Consider the following 14862-nt stretch of genomic DNA (forward strand, 5'->3'; position numbering starts at 1 on the left):
ATAAGAGCAGGAAACCAGACACCAGGTCCAGCTTTCACCTGAGCCTGACTCTCACTGCTGCTCTCCGAGCTCTCATTAACCACACAAAGGTGCAACAAGCTGCTGAAACGCAGCAAAAAATTAAAACATTTAAAACAACAGAACAGTTTCTTTTTTATTTGAATTAAACTTTCTGCTTTGGCTCCTCGTCTAATGTTTTGTTGATTATTAAACACATTATTCAACAACACCGACCATCACTGAAGCTAAAAGTGTCTCTCACAGCGGATTTATTTCATATTTAAACTATTTAAGTGAAGCTCAAATAAAGAAGTAAATGGGGGGAGGGAGATGAGGGTGCTAGGGGTCACGGGGTCGTCCAGCAGAGATTTGGGGGAGTTTTGCCTATAAAGCCCTCGTTACTGGTCCCAGTCAGTCTGACATCATGGCGGGAAGTCTGCGAGCGCAGGCAGAGACGAGAGCGCCACGAAAGACGTCGGAGCCGACAGCAAAGTGCTGCATGCTGCCGAAAGCAGATCAGGAGAGAGACAAGCCGGTAACAAAAGCAAAGGTAGGTCAGCGCTCAGGTGCAGAAAGGGGCCTGGGATTGGAGTGAAACGTGAAAACATCACATTCATCGACTCACTCGGTCCTAAAACACACGTGAGGCCCACAGGCCCCGCCTGATCCATAACACAAGGCAACAAAGACCCTCAGAGTAAAACACTGGGGGAAAGTTATAAAAAAAAAAGTGAAGAACTCAAAAAACTGTCTTCAGAGTTGATGTAACTAGTGTGCTTCTAAACCCTGAAAATGTTGCTCTCTTCTGTATTTATGACGTTATGAGGGACCAGAAATAAGAACTGATCAATACACCGGCACCAGGGTATCAGCTGATATCGATATCGTATCAACATCAATAACAGCCGATAAAAAATGGAAGAGTAGAAGAAGAAACGGGAGAAACATCCGTGAACCGTGTTACAGGTGTTGATGTTGCATAATTTGTCCTGTAGAGGGCGCCCTGCTGCTGCGAGCTGGCAGAGCGTAAACCAGTAATCCACGACTGGTTTTAACAGTAAAACAGGATTAAACTCAGAAAGGACTCGGAAATAACGACACTAACAAACGTCAGGCAAAGATGTTCGTGTTTTATGTCCCTGAAAGACAAAAAATATCGTCCCACATGTCGAACGTTTTATTCACCAAATACAAATATCAGCCTTAAAAATCCTGCATCTGTCGGCCGTATCAGAAATGCAGAAAAAACTAGAGATGGCACGATACCACTTTTTTATGTCCGATACCGATACCGATATCATAAATTTGGATATCTGCCGATACCGATATGAATCCGATAGTGTGTTTTTTAATCAATAAAACTGTTTTTTTAATATCTTGCTGCATTTTGTATAAGTTCATCCTCAAGTTTAAATAAACAACAACACTAAAGCTATTCTGTTATACCTGTATGTAAAAAATACACTGCACCCAAAATATTTCATAGTTCAGGAACACTGATCAATCTAATAAACTTAATCCTCCCTATTCTGGTATTTTAAAGAGTACTTAGCAGAAATATTAAGCAACCTAACTAATAGGGTTGCAAACTCCCAGCAAAAAAAAAAGATAGGGAACCACCCCCCACCCTCCACCTCATGATGCTTAATCGATGTAATCAACTTTAATTTGATGCAGGGTGAAAAAAAATGCACAGAATTAAATTATTTTTCAAGACTAATTAAATAGATTCAACATCTTTCTTCAACAGAATTGCAGACTGCACAGATGGTACCTTCCCAAAGGAAAAAGTACTATAGCTTACTAGGGTATATTAGACTTAACAGTTACTATATACAGTAATGGACTTCTATACATTTTACATCAGATTAAAACTTTGGGTGTAAGATTCAGATAATTATTTATTAAAAGCGAGACATTTTAAATGAGAATAAGAAAGAAAAGTATGTCTTTGTGCCCCCTTTTCCCTGTTCATGCCCTATCGGCCCCCCTGGCTAAACTTTGCTAGATCCGCCCCTGCACAGTTACCAGCCGTCAGCTACGTAGAAAAGGATCCTGGTGTAGAAAGTAATATTAAATAAAAATTCTAACAGCAGCTTATCAAGGTTAAACGTGCTGCTGTTGTTCAGCCGCTGGTTTCCTCTTTCTGGTGCAAAGTGGGCCAAAAACAAAGAAGAGAGACGGACTCACAAAGCCGATCAGCTGATCATTAAGCCGTTTCATGAAGTAGCGGCAGGAGAGGGAGAGAGAGGCACTCGCTCCATATATCGGTTGTTAAGCTTAACATGGGAGTGCTTTACAAACATTCAGAGATGAACTTACACACTTGCTTTACTTCTCTCTGGGATAACTTCCTCGGAGATGAAATGCTGGTTTGGTAGCGAGGCTACAAATACACACAGCAGCACTATAACGTGAGCGCACTGCTCCGACGGTTATGAGGCGAGTTACGCCGTGTCGCAAGTTTTGTGAGGTGTTTTTTTTTATATTTAATGGATCGGATTACATTTTTAATTTCTCACCGATATCCGATCCAGTAATTTAGGTCAGTATCGGACCGATACCGATACGTAATATCGGATCGGTCCATCTCTAGAAAAAACCAAATGTTTGTACTGTGAGAGGATGTAGGAGGAAAAGATTAAATATCATAAAAAAGTCTTTTTTTTAAGACTGAACTGATTTACCTGGAAAAAAAAGTTTTTCAATTATTTAGTTTTAAAATTGGTTAAAAGTCAAAATTATACCTGAAAAAATAAAACTGGAGCGATAATGCGATCACAGTTTTGCTGTAACCGCCGTCTCCTGATGCAGAGAACGAGCTTCAGCGCTGAACAGCTGCAACCCTAAACCCTCCTGACCTTCACCTCCACCCTCCTCATCGCTGCCAGCAGCCGTCAGGTGTCACACACAGGATTAAATTCCTCATCACACACACTGAGAGGAGGAGGAGGGTTCCTGGAGTCGGGCTTTCTAATAAAGCTTTTTCTCTGAAGTCAAGAGCTGCCTCTGTCACAGCGGCTCATTCCTCACTTTGTTTTACAAATCAGACCTGACTGCTGTGAGGCTGAGAGCCCAGGAGGCTCCTCAGGTCTGATCAAGAGTCACGTTTCCACTCAAACACGCAGCTTTTAGTCTAGTTTCTGATGGTGGGCGGTCTGCGGTGCATTTATGAAGAGGTTACAAAGACAGCTCACTGTCACAATAGCAACACTTTGATTAAAAGGACTCAGAAAAGCGTTCGTCCTCACTGAGATGAAGACGTGTTCGTGTGATTGCTGATGCAGCAGGACTCAAAGTGAAACCAGAATCAGTGACTGGGATCAATAATGATCAGGTGTTTCCTCACAACACTAAAAACATGTCAGATAGAGCGTGCTGTGTAACATCTGCTTCCTGTTTACCTTTGACCTCCTCGCACAGCCCGCCATGGTGGTTCTGCTTCTCCTCCGGACCGCCCTGCTCCTCCTGACGCTCCTCCTCAGAGTCCAGCCTGAGCTCCAGCTCGGCCAGCCTGCTGTGGAGCTCCAGGTCGAGCCCCAACCCGGAGCCCCCTGACGGGCCCGCGAACGTCTCGCCTGACAGGAAGCTAGCGTCCGTGACCAGGGGCGAGCACGGCGGAGACAGTGAGGAGAGAGACGAGCGCGGGGATAAGGAGTTCATTGAGCGGGGGGTTTCTGACAGTCTGAGGGCCTGGATCCTGGACGGCTCCGCCCCCACGCCAGCCCCTGTGCCTCCTCCAGCGTCTCCTCCGGTGCCTCCTGCCTTGCTCTGGGGTCTCCCGGCATCTCTCGCGCCGCTGCCGGTCACCACCTCGTGCTCGTGGATGGTGGTGATGGAGCTGGAGGGCCGGTAGCCCCCCTGGACGCCCTCCTGCAGGAGGCTGTCCAGCTTGTTCTGGAAGTCCGGGTCGGCAAGCTCCGGCTGCTCCAGGTAGATGTCGGTGAAGCTGAGGGAGGAGGTGGAGCCAAGGCTGGAGGTGGTGGCCAGCGAGCCGCGGCTGGAGGTCAGAGAGCCTCGACTGCTGCCGGACGAACAGGAGAGGGTGCTGGCCGACAGGCTGTGGAGAGAGGGGGAGGAAGTTAACCACAGACACGATGACGCGTGAGTCAGCTGATCGGTGCAATCGTGTGAACGCTGGAGCGCGAGTCTGTTAACCCACGTCCAGAAACACAAGACCGTTTCTTGTGTCTGCTGCGCTATGTCACAAACGTTAAACCGCTGCAGTTTATTCAGAGATCGTGAAGAAGTTCAGGACTTCTTATCTTTAGATTGTGACGTAGAGGAAACCTGTTTGGTTACAGTTTCAGTCCAGATGTTTCCATCGAGCTAAAATGCTGCTCGACTTCATTACAGGTACTAAAGAAACAATCAGCTGATCAAAACCTACAAAGTCAGCACCTGCTGACTACGATCACGGCGTAAATGAGCCGAGCTCGACTGCTGTCCAATCATTTCTCTGGAAAACTGCTCTAAGGTCCCGGTCTCTTCCTGCCGAGCGTCAGCAACAAACAGATTCCTAAAAGCTTTTGTTCCTGTTTTGACGTCTTGTTTGACGTTTGTTTGCTTTGCTTCTTTTCTTTGAATAAATGAAACGACTGTTGCCAATAAAACTCGTTTTTTGACTTTTTCACGATAAAAGTCGTCCTCGTCTCTCCTCCTCGGCCTCTGAACGACGAGCTAATTAAAGCGCGACAGCTCGTTAGCAGGGACGCGGCGTACTTTCTGTCCTGTTACATCAAACTTGGGAGGAGACAAAGAAGTCGACAACGCTCAACTTGTGGTGTTGAACTTTTTACTGCAGCAATTTTAAAAAGAGCAGAATAACAACGACAACGTCTGTCGACCGCCCGGTGAGAGCGAGCAGAGAGAAATCTGTCCCACTAACGAGAAACAAACCACGACACGAACATTTAACACAAACACTTTAAGATCTGCTCCACTGAACTATCCACATCATTCTTCTGCATCCTTATTTCTGCTTCATGTCTTTTTAAAATAAGGTTTTAAAATTGTAGGAATGTGCTGTGGAGTGAACCCGGGGCAGATTTATGCTTTTTTATTTGTTTGAAATGAGCCTTTGGAGGCAGACTGACACACACAGAGCCCCGAGTCTGTTTTACGTTGCCTTATTTAACGTATTTCCTGTTATTTCTGCACGTTTGTTCAACATATTCCACGCCTGGCTTCTGTCTTGAGCCTTTATTTTGAAAAGAACTGTGGAAACCGAGACTCTTTGAGTGAACTCTGCTTCATTCTCACTTCTGCAGATTCTTCCATCATCTCTCTGAGTTATTGGTAACTTTAAAGACGTGTTAATTATCTTTAATAAGCTCAATGAGAAGCACGAACCTCTTGAGCTGCGTGTGCAGCATGGTGGCGAGGCGAACGTTCTCCTCCAGCTCTCTCACCAGCTTGTTCCTCTTGCAGTGAAGACGAAGCCTGAAACAACAAAGACACAAAGTCGCCGTTTAGTTTTTGCAGTACAGAAAAAAACGATGTCGGCAGCAGCTCCTGAACGCCACGCAGCTTGCAGCAGTTAAGGAGATCTACCACCTCGGTGCAAACAGACATCTTCTGTTTCCTGTTCATCTCCCTTTTACACGTCTGCGTTTTTATTTACGCCTCTGACTCCTCGCCATCGGGATCAGGACACCGTGGAGACACCGCCATCTTCTCTCCGCATGTTAACAGCAGGGTCAAGTCCTCCCCGAGGCCGCTTACAGCATGTCTTCCGAGGTCTTTCTCCATCCTCTCGCCACCGTCCTATCACAGTAAAGCTAGGACATCTTTGATTTACAGTGTGTGCTTCTCCACCAAAGGCATTCAGCTAGTTTTACTAGTCTTTATTAGTAAATGGGTATTAATGACATTTTAGGATGTTAAAGGAGCTGCAGACACCCTGCTGTCCACACGGAGGCAGACCTGAGCAACATTCAGACGACTGAACCGCCCAAAATCTTTAAACCAGAACCTGCAGGGGTGTGTGTGTGTGTGTGTGTGTGTGTGTGTGTGTGTGTGTGGAAGGTGGACTACAAGAGGTTCTTGTTCTTTGTGAGCGTGCTGTGTAGCCTCTCAGGTTACAGGAACAGGAGACGCAACACAAAGAGAGTCTGGGCTCAGGTAGAGTCTGACCTGAACAGGAACAACGGGAGTCCTGTTAGAGGAGGAGGAGGGGGGGGGGGGGTTGACTGTGGTATTCAGGAAATGTGAAAGTGGTGCTACGAGGCTAAGAGGGATGCGAGGGACTGATGATGATGATGATGATGATGATAAGGAGGAGGAGGAGGAGGAAGGAGATTCTTCATGCTCCTTGGGGAGGGCTGACGTCTGTAAAGGTCAGCTGCATCACCAGCTGGTAAGGACATAATGACGCCGTTTACACACACCTGTCATCACCTCTAACCTCCTCGCTGCACCTTTACGCAGCAGCTGCTTTTTAGTTTCTGGAGATGCGTTCAGGAACCGAACCAGCAGCTTGTTCGGCTGATCAATGAGGTGCTGCAGTAACATCGTGCTCCCTGTACAGGTCGCCACAGCGGATCCCGGCCCTGCACATGAGGTTCCTCATCGCTGCACCGTGCATGACGGGCAAAGGTAAATCACTCCACGCTGGAGTTGCATAACACACTGCTGCTGTCGACTTTGTGCTTTTTATACCGCCTCGAGATTACAGGAGGTACACAGAGGGAACCGCACTCACAGCGAGTCCTGCTGCAACACGAAACCACAGGAGGAGGAATGGTTACCCGAGCACGGCGAGAAAATACCAACGTCACACAGCAGGACGCTGCGAGTGATCCGGACAATCTGCACAGTATAACCTGCAAACCCAGACGCTCCCTGAACGCATCACGTGCAAACAAATTTTGTTAAAGTGCATTTTCACACTAACGACTGGAACCGAATCCTGGTTCTAAAACTCAGGAACAAAATTTCAGGAAAAAAAAATGAAAGCCGCGGTGTCACGGCGACGTTTCCCACGTGTGAGTAAAGTTTCTCTGGGTTTTGAACTTTACTGTGATTTGTAGCGTCAGCACTGACCCTGCAGCACACGTTCTCATTACAGTCGTACATTAATCACCTTTCAGTCAGCGCCTTGCTCTGGTTGTCTCTGGCGGCCTGCAGGTCTCGCTCCAGCCGCTTCTTCTCAGACTCCAGCTTCTCGGCGTCGTTGGGCTGCAGCCGCTGCCGCGGGCTAACATACTGCAGCTCCTTCAGAAGCTCCTCCTTCTCGTTGATGAGAATGAGGCGGTCCCGTTCTGGGTCCAGCAGCCCCGGCCACGCCTCGCTGTCCAGTTTGGCGATCTGCACCTCAATGGTGGCGATCCTGGGAGAGGAAACGAAGGAAACAGTTTCAGATTTTCCAACAGAAATCTGCAGCAGATATTTCTCACCCCAACCGGTCACAGCAGATGGCCCCGCCCCTCCCTGAGCCTGGTTCTGCCGGAGGTTTCTTCCTGTTAAAAGGGAGTTTTTCCTTCCCACTGTCGCCAAAGTGCTTGCTCATACGGGGTCATATGATTGTTGGGTTTTTCTCTGTATGTATTATTGTAGGGTCTACCTTACAACATAAAGCGCCTTGAAGCGACTGTTGTTGTGATTTGGCGCTATACAAATAAAATTGAATAGAATTGAATCGAATATTTAGTATATCTGTCCATGGAACATTTGAAAAATCACTATGTTCTCAAATTTGAACGCAGAAAAGGATCCAAATCTTTCTGCCCAGCGTGGCGGGGTCAGACTGTCCACCGGTCAGGTCAGGACCAGGCTAACAGCACATCTGGTACAGCTGGGAATCACCACGATATGACATTTCTCTGATTTTTAACATTGTGTGATATGCTGAGTATTGCAATAACAAGAAATAAACACACAACATTACCATGAATACCATCGCTGCCAATAAAAACGATCATAAATGAGCCGGTTTCCTTTCAGTCTGAGGCTGGCATCTACATGAAGTCTGTTTCTGATAATACAGCAATGAACCATGATAAGCGGTCAAAAATCACATCTGTGGCTTCTCTGTGCACAGAATTATATCTGTACTCTGAAACCTTCCTGCTCTAACAGGAATATTAGCTTGCAACGAGTTTGTCTCCTGTCAGACGACCTGCAATCACCCTCAGCCTCCGGGGAGCCGTGAAGTCCCTGAAATCTGCGATCAGTCACAAGAAGTGAAAAACATTCAGAACGACCTGGCGAGGACGTCGCCGTCAGCTCGCTCTGAGTTAGGACGAGTCCAGTGTTGGTCCTTTTCAGGTTGAGTCGGTTTAACGTCAGTTTGCTCAGCTAACGCTTCCTCGGGATTCCGGTGTCCGAGATGAGCCCTCATGTCCTCAGAGTGCTTTCATTAATGTTATAAATATCCATAATCTGTGTCCCTTTATTGATACAACATCACCAAATATCATAAAACGTGGAGCTACTACGCTGTATCGATCTTTTAATTACACTGATAGTTCCCGGGCTATAAACGTCCAGACGTCCTTGAATGCAGCACATTTGTTCAAATGACACCAAATTCAACAGCTGTAACGTTAAATAAGCAACTTTGTGTGATCTTCACCACACCACTGGACCATCTCTGTAAAGTCTGTAGAAGTAATCTGACTGAACACTGAACAGCTGCGCTCAGAAACAGCGTTAAAACACAAAATTACCAAATTTAAGCCCAGAATCAGGCAGATTATCAGAAGCAAACAGACTTTAAATGCACCGCGACGTCTCATTAGTTTGATTATGTCTCACATTTTTGTGCTGAAGAGGAAGGGGTTTCCTTCTAGTATCCACCTCCGGCCTCATCGTTGTCTAAGCTCTACATTTAAATCTGATGACACGTGTGCAGACAGACGGTTACCTTCTCTTGGCCTCCTCGTACTTCAGGCTCACACGAACCTTCTCGGCCAGTTTGTTGCTGCTGGTCATGAACTGAAAGAAAACAAACAAAACAACACGATGGAGGTTAAAACTCAACGTTTTACTGACAACACTCACTGAAAACTGTGAACAGTGTCAGATTCTTGTAATGCCATCAAGTCATCTGATCAACACCCTCCTCTAATGTTACACAACAACAGTGTTCGACCATCTTGAAACACCAAAGAAGAAGAAAATGATAAAGAAACGCAGAATCGCTAACAAGTGGGTTCATCCAGCTGTGGAGTTAAAGTACACTGGATTATATTTGACAATTAATTATGGCAAACAGTCATAATCAACGAGCTCGTGCTCCTGCGGCTCGGGGCCTACCTCGGCGGGGATGTCGGTCTGCGAGCTGGCGTCGGAGTAGAGCCGCGGGATGGACAGCTCAGAGTTGGCGAGCGAGGTGCTGCTGCCCCACAGCTCCTGCTGCGAGCCCGAGTCCAGCCGGAAGCCGTCCTTCAGCACCGCCAGTTTCTGCAGGAACACGAGACAAACAGAGAGGGCGCCAAAGGTCACAGCACGAACCGCAGAGAAGAAAGAGGCGCAGAGTCACGACAGCATTGCAGAACGCTTAGCTGCTTAGCAACCACCATCATTATTTTTATTATTATAAAACTTTAAAATCTGTGCATATATTAAGTGAATTACAGTTTATATTTGTGACTTATTACATTATTTCAGTATAAAATCATAGAAAGAAGGCCATTGGATTGCACCTGCATGAGGAGCGTCCGTCAAATGTTCACGAGCCCGACATTCCTTTGAAACGCTCTGACCTTTGCCCTCGAGTCGTATTCAATCATCTAGGAACTGAAGCTGAGAATCATTTATGAACTGCAGCATGTTTGCACAGAGCCACTCAGTGAAAGCTGCTCAGGGCAAAGGGCAGGCGTGAAGGAGCAACTCTGGGAAAGTGAAAAAGGAGACGCTGCTTCTGTGTTTGCGGTGCAGCCGCCAAAGCCGCCGCGTTCCCTTTCATCTTTACGACCACGATGAAGCCTGCGGTTGGTTTTGAAGTGTGCTGAGGATTGCAGCTTATCCCTGCTTTTATATGCAGCAGAAAAATAACACAACACCTCCATCATTACAGTATTTACAGTCCCCACAGTTTTATCCGCAGTTCCAGCTCCATTAACATGTAAAACGCAAATCTCCACATCGAATGTGTTTTAAATCAGCTTCTCTGCAGATCTGTCAGCTGAATGTTGGTGCTACCAAATCTCCAGTTTAACCACCTGCCGAAGGCGTTGGACTGGATTCAGATGTGGGGACTGAGGAGGTCACTGATCTCCTGCACCATCCTCCTGGAATCAGCCGTGAAGAGCCGAGAACAAACCAACACGACCGGACGACTGGGCGGGACTGAGGAAGAGCGAGGTTACACGGACCGGTTCAGCCTGGTCTTATATACGCCAACAACATAACGTCTCTGAGGTGTTCTGTTGGATCAGGCGAGCGTGGCGGTCTGTCAGTGGTATCACGTCCTTCATCCTCCACCTGCATACTCTCCCTACATGAGGCCGAGCATTTTGGTGCAGCTGGAGGACGTGGGATCTCCATGGACCTGCCTCCCCACACCATCACTGACTCACCAAACCGGTCACGCTGAACGACGGTACAGGCAGCAGAACGTTCTGCAGACCCTCTCACGTCTGTCACACGTGCTCAGGGTGAACCTGCTCTCACCTGTTAAAGTTCAGGGTGTGGCCTCTGCAGGGTCCAGGTCACCTCACGCTAACAGCAGTGAAAAAACGTCAGTGTGCCTGTGAAACTGTCCCTGTGGGTGTGGTGTCATCGTTGCCCCTCTGGTGCACCTGATCAGCACCCCCCTCTGATACTAACTGATCACATCAGACTTCATGCTGTACTCTGACAATACAGGGTTCCTGTAATATTTGTGTATATACTCATATTCAGAAATAAATGTGTGCTTGTTGACAGGCAGATATACGATGTGAACACACACACAGGAACAGACAGCCTGACAGACTGAGCTGTCAGCTGCAGATGGCGGGGGGGAGGAGGAGGGAGACGGACAGAAGGAGGAAGGCAGCACATTATTTATTATTGAAGACACTTTCCTCCTCCTACCTCCAAAGCAATCTGCAGTCACAGCACACCTGACGGTTTCCATCTTTACGTGCATGTCGCAGTGAATTTTTACAATGATGCACTTCAAATGCAGACGCACACGTTTGCACCCTCAGCTCCGTAAATTACCATCGCATACGTTTTCAAGTCGTTGCATCAGAGCCCAAAAAACTACACATCAAACACTCAAAGTTTGTCTCGGTGCACACCTGTAAACAAACCCTCATCCTCTTCATGCAACTTTAATCCCCCTGCAGCCGTGGAGGAAATATGGATGAGTTAATGCTGTAATGAAAGGACGTGGAGGAGCGAAGGGGTGCTGGGAGATACCGGCGTACGTCGGGATGAGGCCGCCATTCATGCAAAACAGAGAGCTGCAAACTGAAGCTGTGGGAGAAGAAAAGCAGACTGAGCTGCCTCTAAACGGCTCGACACACATGACGGCCTGCAGGCTTTTTAAAAGTCACTTCAGCGTGAGTCACTGTGTACATAAGATACGACAGTACATGCTTCAGAGCCACGAAAACAAGATAACAGAGAGCCTGGAGCTGAACACGAGCTACACTTCAGGACTCGAAGCCTCTTTAAAAATGCCTTAGATTAAAATTACGATCAACTTTTTGTGTAAACACTGATACCAGTTTAATATTAACAGCGAGGAAGAATGAAAGCTTTGTTCAAGTTAAAGATAATTAGACACGTCTGTTTGCTCCTCGAGCATTTCCAACAGCAGCTTTAACCACCGACTTCTCCTCGAGTCATTCCTCACCAAGCTTTCCATCTCTGTAATCCAGCCCGCCATCTTCTTTTTACCTTCAGGTTCCTGCCACCGTTATCATCCCAGACTCGTGGTCACCAACAGGTGGATCGCGGTCCAGATCTGGACACAGACGCCCCTCTTCACGGGCCCAAGTTATTTTAATCTTTTGTCTTTATGTTGGTGTACGTACACACGAAACACAGACCAATGCTTTCTAACTGTGTCCATGTGATGCTGCTCGACCAATCAAATCAATTATACAGAGTGAAAACAGGAAAACAGAGGAAGCAGCTGAGATGGTTCACTGTAAACTCTATCATTATTTACTATCGTCATCATTAAAGGAGCCTCCTTTTCATCGTGTAAACTACTAAAACAGTTTAAATGCATGTTCTTTGTTGTATTTGACAGCTCGACTGCACACAGACACTGAATCTAAATATTTTACACTGAATTCTTTGAGGCTGTTTTTCTATAACCCGACCTCCTTAAATCTTAGCTGGATCTCCTTCCTTTGGCTGAGCTGGGTCTAACCCTCAGACACTTTTGTATTTTTAATACTTTACGTGAGCTCTGATGTTTTGTACCAGCCCAACTTTGCCTCACGGTTTTAACGGTGTCAATCTCTCCCACTCAAAACCTGTCGCGATGACGTAAACAGCTGCATCGCAGATGTTCAGACCTTCTCTTACAGAGTGAGAAATACCAATCACATTACTGGGATACAGAATGACACGTGATTATTTTCTTATTAATGCCTTTGACTGAACTCACACAGCGTCTGCTCCACGAACACTTTAAGACCGTCGCCTCTGTCCTCGTCATCATGTGACACACGTGCACAGCTGTAATATGAACATACACGATGCTCCCAGCTCATCTAAACTGAACTCGAACCTTTAACCAAGCCAAGAAAGGTCAACTGCACGTTAACGTCGAGTGTCCTCCTCTCGACAAATGAAGGGAGGAAGAAAGACGATCCAAACACCGGCGTGAAGCACATAGAGTCAAGGTGGCTCTGTGGTTTTATTTTGAAAGGTCAGGCTCTGCTGAAACATCCTCACAGCTGTTTTGTTCCTCAGCTTCTCTGACTTGACATTAGCTTCCACATCAAAGTCCGATGTTTTTAACCGTTTATTGGTCCAAACTGCTTCTTCACGCAAGTCGAGGTAGATTTATCATCTCTCCAGACATCCCAGAGTAACTGTTAACTCTTAAATAAGCCATAAATTACATGTGAAGCCTGTTGAGAGTGTAAATGTGAGAAGTCCAGGCTTCCAACCCAAGTTTACCTGCATGAGCTCCTGCTTCTCCTTCTCCCCGGAGCTGATGGCGTCGCGGATGGAGCGCACCTCGCTGAGGATGGCCTGGGCCTCCTGCAGTCTGTAACCGGACGGGCTGTTGGACACCTTCTGGTCGATCCTGGAGGAGGAGGAGAAAGAGGAGGAGGTGGTCAGTTATGATTCAGATTGAAAACCATGTGAGCAGATGTTTGTTCACTTAGCAGCGCTCTGATACAGGGACAGGAAGCTGCTCAGCGTGCGCACGTCACTCGGCGCTCTTCTCACCTTCGTGGTTTCCAGTAAAAGCGCGTCGTTCAACATTTATCGGCTCTGACTTTTTACTCTTTGTGGCGGAGCGATATACATCAAGTGCAAATGTCAGGGACGAGGTTTGGATTCCACTCATGACTGTAAATCGAGCTCCGACGAACCGAGCTTTGATTTTTCCCCCAGTTTCGGGTACGTCGCGCCCCACAGGTGACCTCAAATTAGTCAGCACTGAGGAAGCCGACAGGGCCGTGTTCCGACATTAAATCGGAATAATTGTGTGAAAATACGGTCAGGATGTTTTCCCACAGCCGTCCTTTCTCACGGGCATCACAAGCAGCGAATCAAACACATCCTTACTGCCCTGCAAAAAATATCATTTACTACTTCATAAATGTGTGACAGTCTTGTATAATTTAGATGGATTTATGAATCCCACGCCTTGTTCCAGATTAAAAGACTCTTCCTCAGATGGAAACAGCTTTACTGGTGAACTCATAACTCTGTCACTGGTATGAATGAGTCACCAGTTTATCAGCTAACGTGTCGTCAGGCTGTTGGTTACATCAGACCCTCTGCAGGAAATGGTGTGCGGTTTAGGCGCAGGAGCGACCTGGAGTCGGCGAACGCACCGGACAGACACGCACGCACCTCCGGTGGCCGGTCTCTGAATCGCTCAGGGAGGCGGTTGAGGTTTAAGTTTAGGCTCGCTGGATTTTTATTTGTTTTTGTTTGTTTTTGCTGTGAAACAGCTGATAGGACAGATGTTTTCAGGACGTGAGTGAGTGTTTAATCCCTCCTCTAATCAGCTCACAGACCTTTCAAATATGATGGATGATTTATTCTATTTTTTAATGAGAAATTAAAAATTAAATAAAAATAACACAACACGCTCAGTCATGGTTGATATTTTAAAAACCAAGCAGTCAGTCAAACGTGTCAGTAATTCCAACTCTCACTACGATGAGGGTTGACTGTTTGTTCAGGTAAGACGCAGGATCCCGGTCACGGCTGCGAGTGCACCGGGGCCGTGCTCGGAGGCGGCGGCAGCAGCCGTGTAAAGCCCGTCATCGGTAAGTCATGCATGCATCTGAACAACCGGCCCGTCCACATTCTTCAGAGAGGGAAGAGGGGAGGGAGGATCGGACCGAGAGGGAGGGAGCGAGCGACAAAACAAGGTAGAGCAGGAATGAGGAAGCGAGCAGGGAGGGAGGCACTGTCTGTAACAGGCCGAGGGGACGAGTAATCCTCTGAAATCCCTCTCAAACATGGACTCTTGTTCACTGAGAGCAGCGCTTCAGATCTAAATGTGCACACACACACACACACACACACACACACACACACACACACACACACACACATAATATATACTGGAGAGGAGTGTTTGCTGAAGTGGGAGGTGTTTTTATGGTCGAGGGAGGTCACCTGGACCTGGTCATCAGCAGCTCCTGCTCCTGTTTGGGTAAACACGCGTGACACCTGTGACCTCAGGGACATGTTTGGCCTCAGACTCACGTTCACACTGAA

The 14862-nt window shown here is 47.1% G+C and overlaps 1 protein-coding gene across 1 annotated transcript in view; it reads right to left on the bottom strand.

The window, feature by feature from the left end:
- Positions 1-14862, bottom strand: part of wwc1 (WW and C2 domain containing 1) — a 45335-nt gene that overhangs the window by 11025 nt on the left and 19448 nt on the right. Inside the window, exons 6-11 of the mRNA XM_031750364.2 lie at positions 13075-13204; positions 9259-9405; positions 8867-8937; positions 7085-7330; positions 5353-5442; positions 3405-4060 (exon numbers count right to left, since the gene is read on the bottom strand). Coding sequence (XP_031606224.2) covers positions 3405-4060; positions 5353-5442; positions 7085-7330; positions 8867-8937; positions 9259-9405; positions 13075-13204 — 1340 coding nt within the window. The remainder of the gene's footprint in view (positions 1-3404; positions 4061-5352; positions 5443-7084; positions 7331-8866; positions 8938-9258; positions 9406-13074; positions 13205-14862) is intronic.

The sequence above is a fragment of the Oreochromis aureus genome, linkage group 10 (assembly GCF_013358895.1).
Source record: "Oreochromis aureus strain Israel breed Guangdong linkage group 10, ZZ_aureus, whole genome shotgun sequence".
Classification (NCBI taxonomy): domain Eukaryota; kingdom Metazoa; phylum Chordata; class Actinopteri; order Cichliformes; family Cichlidae; genus Oreochromis; species Oreochromis aureus.